Below are 17,441 nucleotides of genomic sequence, written 5' to 3' on the forward strand. Positions count from 1 at the left end.
TATCATAATGATATTCACAAAAATTATCATACCTTAAAGGAAAGCTGCCCCTGATTGGGGTTGCTATGATAATTTTCTTAATATTACACTTCAGATGTAGAGAAATAGCAGCAGAAATTCATTAATTGCACACATGCTTAATGCAAAATGCTTTTGTCTGCAGTTTTCCTTACTTTTTAGATATTTTTACAAATTTTCTTGACTTTCTCATGATTTTTCCAAATTGATAAAATTCTGCGATTTTTTTTTTATATCCTCAACTTACTGGTTTTGTCGCTTTTGCTTCCAAACTACTAATTGAAATGTTTATTTAAAAAATTTGGATAAAATATGCATATGAATTTCACTGCTCATCATTTTCAAACAATTTAAAGAGCTCCTAATAAAAATATTTTAGTTAACAACTTTTTTTTTTTTTTTTGCGTGTAATACATATCAAATGGATTTCAGACAGCCATTTTAAATGAACATAATCAATCAAAACTCATTTATTTTCACTGCAGCCCATGCAAATCGTTTAGTAATTATCAGTAAAGTCATAAACAAAGTCAAATATTACTGGTTCTGTTCATGAAAGTTAAGAACTTCAAGGGTGCTTTTCAACTATACTGAAAAGGTTTCAACAGGTCATTAGATTCTTGTAATTCTTTCCACATTTACATAACTACTCCATGTCCCATGAAAGAACTTCCTACATTCATTCATATGATATAGCTATAATAAGTTTAACATTAAAATACTTAAAAAACACAAATTTAATTTTAAACAATAAACAGCTCATTTTTTAAAATCTTTAATAGTGGCTTATACTGGATAAATCTGAAATACATGTTAAAAAAAACACTTCAAATATCACTTCAATACAATATTTCTTATACTCATCTCATTACAAAATCAGATTTTTCAGTTTCCTTCATCCACATTCAAATTTGTGTCTGATATTTTAAAACATATTATATGCATAAAATATCTTATCATTTTAAATGGTAGCCAAAATTATTCACAGTTTACAAATAAAATGAAAATTCCACCATCAAGACTATTTGAGAACCTACCTTCATGACGAGATGGTCGGTGACAACTTCTGTGAGACCTGTGTAGAGTCTTTCCCCATGCTTATGCAATACCATAGTATATGCATTTCGATAAAGTTCCTCAAAGCTGAGGCCACTGTTGTTCTTCTTTTGTATTTCTTGAATAGCATTCTTTAGCAGAGACCAAATGTTCTGCACGTATTTCTCATCCATGGTCATCTAACAAAAATTAGTTTTAGCGAACGCAAACAGTAAAGATCAAAGATATGCTAAGCTTTTATATCTTTGGTAAGATAAAATGTTACAATAATAATTTTTCATGCAATTTTTTTAATTCGACAGTTGTTACCAAGCATTAATTACAGCAAGAGATACTGATTTTCTATTATGTAGCATTTATAAACTTATAAACTTAACTTCCAACATCTTCTACAATGTAACATCTGAATTAAAATTAATTTTTAAATAGCACTGCCCAACAAATTAACCAGGCACCTAAATTTCTGCAAAACTTGAAAATTTATAAAAATATAGAATTTAATATCAAATTATATAAATGGAAATAATTCAAGATATGAATCGTCATAATTGATCAATCTCTCGTCAACATTTCTTTGCCTAATTTATATCTCCACATACATGATCATTGAAAAGATCACTTGCTCTTTTTCAAATTTCATAATATAGTAATTAATCTAACTTTGGAAATATAGATAAAAAATTTAATCTTTTTTTCATACCTGAAGTGACCAATACAATAATGAACGGTAAAGAAAATGAAAATGCAAAATACAAATTTCAAATCATACATCACAGGTTTATTATTTTTAATAGAACATACTACTTTCTAATAAAGTTATCAAAGTATATTAAATTTCATTTAGCACCTGCTTATAAAGCACAATTAGTAAAAAAAATTATTATTTTCCTCTTATAAATATCAGAGATTCATCAGAAACTCTTTAAAGATTTTTTATTAAACAATGAATATACTTTTAGATGTTAAAATATTCCAATTTAATATGAATATTGCAGCACAACTTAAATTTTCCACGTTTTTTTTTTTTTTTCTTTTTAAAAATACAATGCCTTTTAAAGAATTTTAAGCAAAATGAACTTTTTTAAATATCATTAGTTTTGAAGGTATAAAGAAAGCCTCTAAAATATTCTATTCTGGATAGCAAATCATGCCTAACAATTTCTAACCTCTTGGCAATCCATAGTAAACATTTTAGAATCTAAAATTTTATAGGAACTTTTAATTAAAATAGTAATTAATTATTACAAAGATAGAAAAGTTTAAGATTTTATAATTTTTTACATTAATACAATATTAAAAAATATGAAATCTACAAAGTTACACTTCTTAAATTACCAGTTCTAAATGACGGGGGAAATTGAGTCAATTCCATTGATACTAAGCTTTAGAATGAGATTTTTTTTTTAAATAAAGTTGACTGGTCAATACTCAATAAATTAAAACTTAAAACTAATACATGCCATAACTTTAATAAAATAATGCCATACTTTAATTTCCTGCAAGAAAAATTAAAAATTATCAATCTGATAGAATATATTATAACATAATAAAAACTATTAAGATAGATTTGGACTCAGACAATTAACTGACAGGCAATTCTATTCTTATCATGAAGTTTTTAATAGAATCTGACAATTATTCTTCTTTAGACTGTTCTAATCAGCAAGTAAAAAAAAAAATTATAAAAGATTTCAATAAAATTTCAAAACCAATAAAAAAAATTAATGTTAAATCTTGTATGTATAATACAAACTACTCTAATCAGTTATTAAACATCTACAATCACATTCAATTCTAACAATTTTTTCAAATGAAATAGCATTAAATCAAAATCACCAAGAGTGAAAATAAAAATTCTTCCTTTTTTCTTATCAATTATATTTACTCTAAATACCGATACACTGTCAAATATCCTGAATCTTAATGGAGAGAGAATAGAAAACTTTGCCAAAAAATATATGTTGATGATTAAGATAAAAACAATTTAAAAATTTGTCCGGTATATTTCTGTTTGCTCATAAAAATCTTATAATTAAGTACATTCATTACACTCTAAAAAAAGTCATGTCTTTTTTAAAAAGTATATATAAGTTGTAAATATTATAATTACAATAATGCTGCCTTCAAGTTTCACACTCCATACATTTCTGTTAGTTACTGCTTCAAGTTAATTTTTATGAAACTTACTGAACTAAATTTTATAAGCACTTGAAAGTGTTAATACGGTAGGTAAATTATTATTAAACCACAGTTTTTGCAAGTGTTGCTAATCTTTTACAATAACTAAATATTCAGTAATTTACATAAATTTAAATAATAAGAAAATATATGTGTGTGTGCATTTTATATAAGCTTAAAACATCTTATTTATATTAGTATTAGTGCATAATGCAAATAAACAATATAAAAATCCTAACATTCAAAAAATTTCCTACATGGAAAATATTATCAACCTTTAGTTTTTTTAAAAAATAATCATCATCACAATAAAGCACATAGAATTTATATTAAATAATTTTACTCATTTAAAGGGAAATTCCCTTCACAGAAGATGTATTTTATCACAGAATAATAACAAATAAATTTTCTTGTTATCAATAATAAAGCAGTAATTACCATAATCTTTTACATGAATCTTTGATAAAAGTATTAACATTATATTGGATGAAAGGTTTAGTAATGTAGTTCCAATTATATATAAACAATACCATGCTATTGAAACAAAACAAGAATCCTAATAAAATAAATTGCTCTTTATTATATTACAACTAGAATACGTTTAATTTCATTATTTTTTACAAAGAAATTTATATTTAAATACATAGTTAAAAGAAAGTTTCAAATATAATCCAAAATCTCAAATATCTTGATTTAGTTAATAATACATAATTACTTATATATTTATCTATACAGTTTCTTTTTCACATATAATTTACAAACACTAAAAATAATTCTATATATTAACTGATTTTAACATAAAAATACAACATATTACAATACAAAACCAAAAAAAAAAAAAAAAAATCAAGTTAAAAATTTTCAAAATGGGAATTAATGCATGTAATTATAAATTGAATTTCGTATCGTACGAATTACTTCAAAAGTAGATAAATCATAAGTTTAAAACACATGATGTTATTTCATACTCTTTCATGGTTCCGTTGCCGCAGGTATGGCAATACTGAGAAAAATGTTTACACAAATTAAAATACAAAGACAATGCAGCAAGGTCGGAGTTCCAGAAGATTTGGGGTCGGTACAAATTTCATTTTACAAATGGAACGAAAAATGTGGCTATGTTTGAAGTTAACGTAAATTGAAAAGTAAAAAAATTGTGGGCTCTGATTGCTATCTCTATAATGAAACTGAAACTTTTCTTGGTCACGCAGGAAGTTATCAGCCATGTAAGAAGGCAGTATAAAATAATACCAAAATATTTAACAAATAATGTCAACAATGCAAATTTCTGCATATGTGTATTGAAAACAAATAACAATAAGCAACCAGAAACACGAATTTTTTTCTTGGTGGATATATATAGTATGATTCTCCATGCAATATAAAATGCATGCCGAATAAAACATAGATAAACGAAAAAAAAAAAAAAACATCAAATTCATTTATCGAAAAATTTTAAAAATGATTTCTATATGTAAACGTCTGTGATGTATTGAATTTAATATATGATAAACAAAGAATCGAATTTAGGTTGTATATGTAGATTAGTAACTCATTAAATTAATACACTCACTGGAAAAGCTCGAATGCGCATCTTTGTATCTTTCTTTCCTTGTTTTAGGCTCATTTTGAATAGTGTAAATTTTTACTTTGAAAGGGTCATACAGAAAAATTAGTTAAAAAACAGTTAATATTCAGTATCATGGAAATCTTGTCAAACAACCATTATGCTACTCTCACTTCACTACACCGAAATCGAACTCATTCAATTCATTGTGCTGTCACCACTTTTGATATCACAATTTTGTGGACAATTAAGGTTAATATTGATACTTCATCGCACAAGCACGTATAGCAAGTATATTTTTTATAATATATTTTTTAAATAAAATTTCTATTAAAAAGCAGATAAGGCTTTTGACAAATTTGTCTGTAATAAAATCTGAAAAAAAAAAAAAAGAGGCGATCTATCATTCAGCGTTAAAACTAATTTTATCAAGAACTTGCGCAATAATCATAAACTGTATAAAAACATATAAACTGTAATTATATTATAAATTTATTTCATTTTTTTGAAATAAACTTTAATAGATGGAAATTCATACTAAAGTCAAATTTAAAATTACCACATAAGTATAAGAGTAAAGCAAAGGGAAAAAAAAGAAAAATCTGGGAACTGACTGATTCAAAAGTTCTCAATATGCTTATCTTTAACAAAATATTTTTAAAATAAATTTCGTACATGAAATATAGTGATTTTTTTTCCTTGTTTCAATTCTCGAGGAATATCATAAGCTGGACGTAACGCCGGCCATCGGGGAGGGAGTACGGTAAATGCTGTGCACCGGGGCTCTGAATTGTGGAGCACCCAACGGAATCAAGAACAAAAATAATATTCTGAATAATAATTAAATTAAAAGAAGAGAGAAGAAAATTAACTAAAAATATTGACTGCTTGGAAATATCTGAAGTTTATAGATATACTGCAGTTTACTGCAAGTGTGCAATATAAGATAACTAAATTAACGGTCATTTACCTCGGCTACTAAGATTGCATATAGTATTTCGAAAATTATACTATAAAATTTTTAATATTGTTAGATCTAATGATGCCCATGGCATGAAAATATCCCTCTGGGTGTCAAAAAAAATAGCAGGAAAAAAAAAAGAAGAAAAGCTAAATTTCAAGTGGTCACAAGTAGATCTATTTTCTTTCTACGAAATAATTCTGGCAAAGAAATCGCCTCGACTTCAGAAATTACAATTCAAGCTTCAACTGGACAAGAAAGTTCCGGAAAAACTACACAATCTTGTAATGGAAATTTAGAAACTGTTAAATTCGTTAAGAATCGTATGTTTCTACAAGTATGATCGAATCAGAAAATAACGACAAAAATGATCAAGTGAATATAAGCTATCCAGGTTTATAGTTAAGTATTATAACTGATCAGTTAAGAATGTTGTGTTAAAACTAGACCTGTGCAACACAGAGAAGGTTTGCGAAGAATACTAAAGGTAGATCATTTTCCAGTACGCATTACTTTCAGAAAAATGCCAAATGATGAAACCCAGCTATCAGTTGGTTAATATATTCAAAAACGCAAAACTGAGTATTTTGTTTTTGTTGTATACCATTTTCAAAAGAAAAGGATATGAAAAGTCTACACGGTTTATAGATGGCTATCAAATGTAATTCGAGATCCTGAATGTTTTGTTTGTCACTTTAATTCGTTTACTGATTGGAATTAATAACTAAAGCGAGTAAATTTACGTTCGACCACTGATAAAACAAATCAAGTTATTATAAATAAGGAAACGGAACGATTTAAATTACTATTTCAAAGAACTGTAAATGTCATTCTACTTTTAGCATGTAATAATCTTCCTCTTCAAGGAACCCATGAAATAATAGGAACTCCTAATAATGAAAATGTTTTAAGTTTAATCGAACTATTAATTAAATACAAATCTGTGCTAATGGATTATATAACAGAATAAAAAATTCGAAAAATAGAATTGTGCATCATTAACACATAGATTACAAGAACACATTATTCCAGCATTAGAAAATAAAGTCTAATAAAATTAAAGACGATATAAAAGCAGCTAAGTATTGTACTATAGTATCGAAATGGATTGAAGTTCTGCTTTTTTCCATAAAGAATAAACTGCAATCATTATTAGGTATGCAAAGTTTGAAGACAAAGTTTAACTATAATTGAGTCATTTATAGGGATTATTGAAGTAACTGATATGATTGGAAAGGACCGGCAAAAACTCTTGAAAACATTAAGTGGTCTTGATTCAAATATTACGAATTGTAGAGGACAGATATACAATAATGGTAACAACATGAAAAGGAAATATAAAGATGTATAATCTAGAATAATTACTCTAAACTCTCATGCAATTTATATGCGTTGCCTTGCCTATCACATTCTTTTAATTTATTAATTTGCCGCTTTTAATAGTACACATTATAATTTTTGGGGAATATTGCAATCTTTACATTGCTTATATTCTGATGGGAAATTCTGCAAAAACATTTAAACATTACTATTAAACCATTATGCGACACTCGTCATTGAGAAGCCAAAATGGATTCGTTTAAAGCAGTTTATACACAGCTTTAAAAAAACTTGTAATGCACTGGAAGAATTTAATGTTGCAAATACCGATAATTCAGCGGTATACGAATCTAAAAGTCTTGTTGCAATTTTGGACAATATTCAAATTATGCTATTAAACATAAAATAAATGGTATTTCTTGTAATGAACCCCTTGAGATAAAGTTACATAACATTTTTAATTGAAAATTTTAGCAAACATTAATCTCAGCCAACCAGATGGTCGTCCAAGGTTGCTAGTTTATAACTATGTTAAAGATAATTATATAAAATTACTTGCTTGATAATTTGTAATTTTACGTTGAATTTTACAGAAATTATTAAATTTTCTTGAGATAAATTATTAAATTTATTGTGATAAGTATTCATAAATTGGCCATTTTCAATGAACAAACTTCGATTTCATGGCTTACAGGCTATAATAATTTTTCGAATTATATATAATCTTTATTCACAAAAATAATAAATATGGAAAGAAATATCTGTTATTAGGATAATTTTTGATTAAAGTAGACATTATTAAACTAGACAAATTCAATACAGTACACTCCCGAATATCCTTCCTAATGTGGCGGAAGGGCGGGCTGGATAATAAAAAAGCCATATATGCCGGAGTTCTATGAACTCATTTCTTTGTCTACCAATACCAGAAGATAAGGTTTTTATATTAAAACTCATAAAATTATTATTTATCACTTCCTGTTAAGTGTTCATGCCATAAAAATAAAACTTCCTCAACTTTTTTATGCTTATCTTTCAGCATAGTTTTTCTTACTTTTATTCTATTTCAAGCTTGTACGACAAACCTCTTTTCAATTTCTACTCGATTTTTTTTCCAGTCCTCCACTGTATTTCCCCCAATTCCTAGCTCCGAAGCTATATTTTTTGCTATTGCACTAAAGTCTAGTCACTGTACAGCACGTAATTTCTTCTCCACAGTTACAATAACTTTTTCGTTTATCACCCATTTTGAAATCTTTTCTGTGATACACTTAAAAAAAACATTAAGCATATCCCAAGAACAATTTACGAATATTTGTGCAGTTATAATCAAGAAAAGCGTCAACAACTGAGGTCCGTTATACACTGACGAAACAATGAACAACGGGCAGAACGCTGCTCTTTTCTTCTCATAACTTGTATTTTGCACACGATGCGTAGCAGACTCCCTCTTGGCAATGTTTCTAGTGCAACACTTTGCCTTCCACATTTAATTACGATAAAAGAAAATTACGCCTGATAATCACGAACCGGATAGTTAGGAATGAACTGTACAAGTTATTGACACGATGAATTTGCTCATTCTGAAACTAACGGAAACAGGCTACACTACTAAACTATACTTAGCACCATTAACTATGTTTCAGTTAATGGTGCTGTGAAAGGAGACAAGAGAGAATTTTGAAGGCATGGATCTTTGATGTTATGTTTTGGTAACATATTAAGACCATATCTACAATTCAAATTCTCTTTGATTGATTCGAAATCAAAACCGAAATTATTTTTTTTTAACTTATTTATTTCTCAATTCAAAAAATATGTATGATATCCCTCCCCAAAGTAAATTGCATGAACAAATATGGTTTCTGTAAAATTTTTAGGGGTTTATTTTGCTCTTCCTCTTAAGTTAGTTTTCCTGTTATCACCTATGGATTTTATTGCTTAAAATTTGATATGTCCAATCAGTTTAACACTTAAACTAAAATTTTATCGTACTTATGATAGCCATTTTTCAAACAATAAATTTACTGACCTTGATCTGCATTATTGGGTTGCTTATTTTTTCAAGCGATATTTTTAGGAAAATTGGATATTTTTAAGTAACTGTAGTGAATTCCATCTTCATAAAATAAGTTGCTATCAAACAAAATCTTAAAATGATTTTTAAAAGATTGTTTTTGGGATTATTTTTTACTTCCTCGTATACAAAGTATAGCTATCGCCTAAAAAATTCGAATTCGAGATTTTGATAAAATCTCCACCTATTAGACTTCCCAGAGTTCAAAAATACATTTTTGGAAAAATTATTTTAGTCTGTAACAAAGATAAATGAAAAACGCTTTTGAGCAAGATAGGTGAGATTTAATATACGATCTTTACGACAAATTTGTAGATTTTTGTCCAATTTTGAGTAAAATCAGCTCAGAGGAAGTCTGTCTGCCTGGCTGTTCGAATATAAGCTAGCACGATAACTACAAAACGAAGAGAGCTAGATAGATAAAATTCGTTTACAAATGTAAAATCTAAAATGTTTAGCTTAGACGGCTATCAAATTTTGAGCCAAATATAACAAGGGGTTGATCGTCTGTCTGTCTATACCTTCAAAAGCATGCAACGCGACAATGGCTTAAATGTTCAAATTTGATATGTGATTTTGTGACTACAAGTGTATCGCCGTGTTCCATTTTTATTTCAATTAGTTGGGAAGAACGCGTCTGAAACCCAAATTTTGATCGTATGCCAAGGAGTAACCGAGAAAACATCCGCATCCGGTCGATAGTTACCATTATATAAAATAATAAGGTCCAAGAAATAACGTCCTTTATTTTTTAAGTGCTAAATTAAAATAAATAATTCATATCAGCTCATGTGATATTTCACATCATAGCAAAGTAGCTTTTTACATGTTTTCTCATTCAAAATGTTACTATTATTATTTAATTTTAGAACGACCGGTGAAGAAAGATACGACGATAGTTCTTTTAAATTTAAATTCTTCTTTTCTGAACAAATGTTGGGCATTCAACCTTTTAAATTCTCAATACTTTAGTAAAGAGAGAGAGAAATGAATCCCTTGGGTCGGCATCAGCATGTAGAAAAAAATTTAAAAAGTAGTATTACGAAAATTGTAAAGTGGGTATAGGTGAATGTAGTCAAACATAATGAAAATTGACACTTTATTCCAAGAATATTCTAGAAAACACGAATGTAACAAAAAACGTAGATTAGATGAACACATACACACACAAAGAAACAAAAAACAGCACTTGTATAAAATTAACACAAGTTAGACAACAAATTACTAATTAAATAACAGTAACAGTTCTATCAATAGCTCTCAACGACTAACAAGTGACCATCTTACATTATATAAAAGGCCTTAGAGAGGTTAACTTGCTTGATCACATTGGGTATCTATTTCTTTCTGACAAGGCGTAAAGTCACAGTTACTTCAGAATTTCCTGATCCAATTCCCTAAAGAGATAGGATGATAACTCTTGCATTTTGCAGAGCCTTCATTTTGTTTTTAAGATCAAAGGGATCTTTGCCTTGCCATACATTAGGAGTATACGAATCAGAGTAAATCTCTTTTTCTTATTATAAGACTAACAAAGCAGGGAAGCAATATTACAGATTCAAAACACTGCTTCACTCTTTAAAGGATGCACGTACTGGTAATTCCATTACATAGAACTTTAGTCAATAACCCGGTATGGAGATATTTAATAGATTTGGATAACTTTTGGTCTGGTGTTGGGTGATTTCTAATCTTTTAATATTATTCAGTTTCTAGACAACAGTATGAATTCCTTCTAGTTCTGTTGCAACTTTTGGTTACAATCCAGATTTAATAACTCGCCTTAAAATGGTGGCATTCTACTCTAGAATCCTAGAGGCCTTAATGCGTACTCTAGGTAGTTCCACTGGCTTTTTGGAAAACGTATGCAAATTTCTAAATATGCCTCTGGATTTTTCATTGCTTCATTCGGAGAGGGAGGCACATTATTCGGTCATCCAGAAAGGATATCACTTGGCATTCGTAACATTCGATCAAAAAATATCTCTGATGGAGTCCATCCATCATTTTATGAACCAAGCTCATAGAGGCCAAGAGAAAAAGTCGTGAATGTGTTTCTACCAATTAGTCTGATTCTTTGAAACTTATAAAGAAAGATAATTTAAAACCATTCGATTAAAGCTCTTGACCACATCACTGGACTTAGGATGCAACGCTGTCGTTCGAATTTTCACAAATCTCAAAAGTTGCAAAGCTCGGTAAAAGACGTCGAATTAAACGTTTTATCTTGATCCGAATGTAACACCATAGACACGCCATAATGCGGAATCCAGCTTCGAAAAAGTTTTTTGACTACAGTCGAGGCTTCGGATCTGGAATGAAATTTCTTCAGTCTTCTTGAATAAATAATCCATCAATACTAAGATATACCGATTGTTTTTTGAAATACGGGAAAGCTACTGGAATATTTAAAGTCATTCCTTTAAATGCATAACAATGCAAGTGAGCTTTTGTTCTTGCTTAGAGTGTCTTTTTTTGGCTCTGCAAGTTAGACATTCTCTGAATCATATCAATCTCAATATTTCATTTTTAAAAAAATGTATCATTTTTTTAAACGTACATGAATCATTTTCATGCCTCAACGCTAAAAAATAAATTTAAAAAACCTTTGTTAGCTATTCTAAACCTGTGAAAGATAATGTTTCTTTCTCAACGTGAATGTGATTGCTTTTGTATCATAGTCATGTTACTGGGCTGCGAACTACAAGGTCCCAGATTCTATCCTCGCTCATACCAATCCGCCACATTGGTGACCTCAGACGATGAACCTTCAACTTTCGTACAGCTGTTGTGGCGCCATCTACTCACAGCAAACCAAAGTCGTCAAACTCACTTGACGCAGCAACAGCAACCACAAACACTCGCCATAACGCTTGGCGCTTCTCAAATGGGTACAGGCACATTAGAATCAACAGCTAATACATCACCACTCAACAAGCCATATCGTTGGTCTCACCTCCGACTCACTGGAGGGAGAGCCTGTGGTGAAAGCTTATAAGCCAGTTAACAGCTACGCTACACGAGCAATTGCTTTTGTATCGTGGTCAGGTTACTGGACTGCGAACCACAAGGTTCCAGGTTCTATCCTCGCTCATCCCAATCCGCAACAAGTCGGAGACAAATGATCGAAAGGAAATTATAGCTCACTAATTATACAATTAAAAAATTGTCTTTTAATTATTCCGAGTTATTTGGTTGGCATTCATAGGTAAATTAATGGCATTTGATGTTTTTTCTTGATTAACTTTTTTTACGTTCTTGTGTGCAAGTATTTGAATCGTGAAGAAATACGAACTGGAGACTTTGACGTATCTCCACGTTTTAGACCTTCCCGGGTTCGAAAAACATATTTTTTAGAAAACGTCCGTCTGTGGCAAAGATAACTCAAAAACGATTTGAGACGGCTATTTGGTATATGAGCCTTAAACCAAATTTGCAAATTTCTATCAAGTTTTGAATAAAATCTGTTCAGAGGAAGTCCGTCTGTTCGAATATAAGTTAACACGATAATTGCAAAACGAAGAGAAATAGATAAGATTCGGTACACAGATGCAAGATCTATAGTGTAGACATCCGTCAAAGTTTGAGCCAAATTCAATGACTGTTTGTCGGTCTGTACTTTCAGAACAGTGTAAACGCGATCATTTAAAAACGCAATGACTTAAATGTACCAAATTAGGTAGGGGATTTTGTGACTAGACTACGTGCAGTCAAGAACGTGGAGATTCGTTGAAGTTGTCGAATCTCCACGTTTTAGATCTCTCTGAGTTCGAAAAACACATTTCTAGCGTCTGTCTCTGACAAAGATAATTTTTTTTTTTTAAAGCTGTGAGCTAGACGGATGAAATTTGATATAAGATATATTTAACATCTATATTGTAGACATCTATCACATTATAAATTAAATCCAACAAGAGGATTGATCGTCTGTACTTTCAAAAGTAAACATGATAACTCAAAATAATTCATTTGGTATACGATTTTGTAACAGCATTTATAGTTTTGAGTTAAATTTCAGTTCCGATCCATTGGGGAAAACGCGTCTGAAATCCAGATTAACTTTTATTAGAGAAAATGCAAAGTTTCGTAGAATATATATATATATACATACAAACACACACACACAGGGTGATCGGTAAAATCGTTTAAATAATCAGGGGCGTAACATTTACATCTATGACTATGCTTAATTTATTCAGATAGGATCCTACAAAAAATAAATGAGAGCAACCAGAAAATCCAATGAGAAATACGTATGCTGGATGACTTCAAAACAATTTTCGCGGTTTCATACTTCATGCCTTATGGAAACGCTGGCTTAAAATCTTTTGTTTCAATCAATCTTGTTGAATGTTGCATCTTTTCGTCACCGATAGCTTCGACGAAGAATTGGACTGCAAAGCTTTCCAAGACATCCAGAGGACACTCAGCTAGAACCAAGTAAATGAGTCACTCCACATCGCGGCTAATAATTGGACTTTCTCTAAGCTTCTATTGTCTTATGTCCAGTTCTGTAAAAATGGTTAAGAGGGCTGTCTTCAAATACTAGAAATTTTTCGATGGTCATTAGAACAGTTAACTTATCATCTAGCAGTTCTTGTTAAATCTCTGAAGTTGATCCTCTTAAAGAGTTTATAAATTGATTGACTTTCACAAAATCCATCAGAAAATTGAATTGAATCTTGAAAACAGTGCAAGAAGTTTGACAGTTGTATGAACGAGTTTTGAACCTGCCCGGAAACTCTTTGGAATATCTTTAAACTCCATTCAGTTTATCAACTTTAGATAACTCAAGTTATACATAGAGTTTTTTTTTTTTTTTTGAAATCTTTGATTGTATGTTAAGGAGATAAGCACATTCTGGATTTAATATTTTGCTGAATCATACAGAAGCTGGTGCAATTTGTACAACACAGGACCATAATTTGGCAAAAGTTCAATGGATGACAGAAAATTTCCCTTATTACTAACTAGTCGAACAAAAAAAGAAATTGTATCAGGATCAAAGCAAGAACTACATTCAGACTTTTCTTAGTAGCTTTGTGCTAAAACTTTTCATTCTTTATCCAATTTTATCATATATATTCCCAAACTGTTGCCACATTTCATAAACAGCACAAACAAAAGCAGAGATATTACATTCTATGCTGATACTGCGATTCAGAAATGTTCTTCCAATTTTGTATTCCAGTATTCTTTTTTGTGTTTAATACAACTAATTTCTCAGCTTAAAGTATAAAAATATAATTATCGTTAGAGAAGTTTAATTTCTTTAAAATAAACATTCTAGTATGAAATTATAGATATATTCTCTTTCTTATTCAGTTGAGGAGGCATTTGCCATGGTGATAGGTATATCTCGGCTCTAAAACTGAAATATTCAAACAAAAAATAGTTTGTTAAAGCATAGTGCTCTTTTTATTAAATAAACAATCATTCAACAATTTTTAAAAAAAATTTATTAAAGTTTTTTCCTTATACAAATATAACAGTAAACATAGCACAGTCTTAAAAATCTAGAAAAAATATTCTTACATATGACTATAAATATATGTACAAGTTATTCCTAAATAAATAAAAGGCTTAAAGAAAAAAATTTTTAAAAATTCTCATCTTTCATAAAAATTATCTGCACTGTATTCAATGTAAAGACACTTGTTAAAAAATGATTTAAAATAAATATTATTTGCTATTTTCAACATTAAAAAAAGAAAATAGCAACAACAAAAAGCAATGAAAATGATTGAAAAGTACAAAATAATTTAATTTTGAATGAACAATAAAATTTTCAATAACTTATTTTATTTTATCTATTAAGAGTAGAATAAATTTTTAAAATATAGCTGTTAGTTTTATATAAAAAAATTATTTTCAAGCATGATTTTACAAATATGATCACTATCTCAACTCTGGCAAATCATTCATCATTGAAACCATTCAATTTTTGGATGATAATAAATTTAAAACATAAGAATTCCAAGATAATATTTAAAACAAAATACAATTTAAAAAATGATTATAGGCATCAAATTAAATCAACAAATTTATAAAATACATTAGTGCAATGCATTTCTACATAGAAAATTTAGAACAATAGTTTATAGACAAGATGGCATCACAATTTAAAATTGCCCATGGACAAATACCAATTAAAAAATGGTAATAATTCTTATGCTCAAATCCAGGGAAGCTGACTTTACATCAAATAATTCATAAGTAATTAATGAATTAAATGTTAATAACTTAATTCACAGTAAATTAAAATAATTTAATTAAACAGGCACTGCATTGAATTTCATCAATTGCTATGATTTAAAAATTTTGCACATTTTCAATTAAAAGGCCTTTGAAAAACATGTAATCCCATACTTTCATCAAGAAGGACATCTTTGTAACATCATTAGAAATACAGTCTTCATCAAAAATACGATATTTAGTTAAACTTTAACAGTCAAATCTGTGTGATGTTTTTCAGTCTTGCAGGTATTATTATTTGGCATGCATACCCAAATTCACCTAAAACACAATTTTAAACAGGATACCAAATAATAATAAAAGCAGACATTAATTTTAAGCATTTGGCAAAGAAATATTGAAGTTTTTATATTAAGCTTGAGTAAGTGAAGTTCTTTGAGTGTCTCCTTTCAAACTGAGTGCAGTTCACAAAGAGCTAAAATCTTGCTGAAAGAGTCCCTCAAATAATGAGCTCAGATTCACAATTCCATAGCCACTTTTGTGCAGTATTTTGTCAGCAGAAATCTTCATTTTATCATAAAATTCTTTCTCTTCTTTCCCTGTTCTCAGATAATCTGTAATAAAAATATATGAATTTTTAGTTTAAAGAATTACAGAATAATTTTGTAGTCTTAATATTTCCATATAAAACTAATGCAATAGATAAAAATCAATGAGTTAGATTTACAGATGAAATTTAATTTTCCTTCAATAATATAATAATCAAATAAAATTCTTAATTTTATCTTAATTAATCTTCTTAAATTATTTACTTATTTTTACTATTTTTTTTTCAGTTTTCACCTTAGCAAGATAAAATAAATCCTGCAATTTAAATAATTAAATCGATAATATAACTCTCATTTTGCTAATGAGATTCATCAATCACTTTTTTTCCCACTACTGCTATCTCATCAATATGACATGTAAAACTTAACAAAATTAAAAACAGCTTTTGTAATTTATATCATTAATTTATAAAATTTTCAAATGAAGCATTTCTATTATTTACATGATATCTATTGAATGGCATTAAAACTGAGTTTATTAATCACTATCGCATATTTGCAAATTACAAGTAAAATTAATAATTGGCTGATAGATAATTGCAGTCAGACATATTTTTGAATTACTAATAAATCTGTCATAATAGTATCTGCAATATCTTATTTCATTTGGTTTCTTAAGGCTAAAAACAAGTAGAAAAATAACTGAAATGAAAAGATGATTCATAGTTGAATCTTTATTAAACTAACTAGAAGATGTGACCTTCCAGACGGGCCGTTATTGCATTAATAATATCTCAAATATGATGTCACAAATTTATTTAAAATTGTAATAGAAAATTTCCTGCTGATTGGCAGATTGTTTAAGGGAAAAAAATTATTTGTAGTACATAGTAGATGTAAATATATAATAACATTAAAAGTCCCCCCCCCCTACATTGGGACCTTCTCTATTCAGAATGTTAACAAACATTGAAATCAAAACTCATTACTAAATTAGGTTTGAAACAAATAGTGTTTCACTAACAGAAAGAAAATCATATATGAAAAAAGAAGTTGAATACATGATAAAGAAAGTTTAGAACAAAAGAAATTGAATTTCATAAAATAATGAATTCTGCCAAACATAAACACCAAAAAGTAAAAATACTATAAAAAGAAGAATAAAATGAATAAATATATACAACAAGTGCTTGAGATATTAAAGAAAGAAAATATTAGTAAGAATTTAAAATTAACATAAAAATATATTGAATCAACAGACGACAAGTTTATTACCTTTATCACAATCCATAATAAGAAAATGCAAATAAAATGTGAATTTACGATCCCACAACAATACAATATTTACAAACATTCAAATTAAAAATAATTACTAAACTTGTAAAGTAAAAAAGTAAAATATAAAAAGAAAAAAAAAAGCTGAAAAAATAAATAATTCAGTTTTATCTATATATGCATTCATAAACACTTCTAGGTTCAGGATAAAACACAAGCTTACATAATAAAAATTAATAATTATTC

At 28.6% G+C, this 17,441-nt stretch overlaps 2 protein-coding genes across 2 annotated transcripts in view; both read right to left on the reverse strand.

Annotated features, from left to right (window-relative positions):
* The window catches only part of LOC129988300 (cullin-3-like), a 41,459-nt gene extending 36,431 nt beyond the window's left edge, over window positions 1–5,028 (reverse strand). The window contains exons 1-2 of the mRNA XM_056096493.1: window positions 4,826–5,028; window positions 1,056–1,253 (exon numbers count right to left, since the gene is read on the reverse strand). Of these exons, the coding sequence (XP_055952468.1) occupies window positions 1,056–1,253; window positions 4,826–4,879 (252 nt within the window). The 5' untranslated portion in view covers window positions 4,880–5,028. The remainder of the gene's footprint in view (window positions 1–1,055; window positions 1,254–4,825) is intronic.
* Window positions 5,029–14,953: 9,925 nt separating this feature from the next.
* The window catches only part of LOC129988231 (DNA polymerase alpha catalytic subunit-like), a 39,262-nt gene continuing 36,774 nt past the window's right edge, over window positions 14,954–17,441 (reverse strand). Inside the window, exon 37 of the mRNA XM_056096402.1 lies at window positions 14,954–15,986. Within this exon, the coding sequence (XP_055952377.1) occupies window positions 15,838–15,986 (149 nt within the window). The 3' untranslated portion in view covers window positions 14,954–15,837. The remainder of the gene's footprint in view (window positions 15,987–17,441) is intronic.

This window comes from Argiope bruennichi, chromosome 10, assembly GCF_947563725.1.
Source record: "Argiope bruennichi chromosome 10, qqArgBrue1.1, whole genome shotgun sequence".
NCBI lineage: Eukaryota > Metazoa > Arthropoda > Arachnida > Araneae > Araneidae > Argiope > Argiope bruennichi.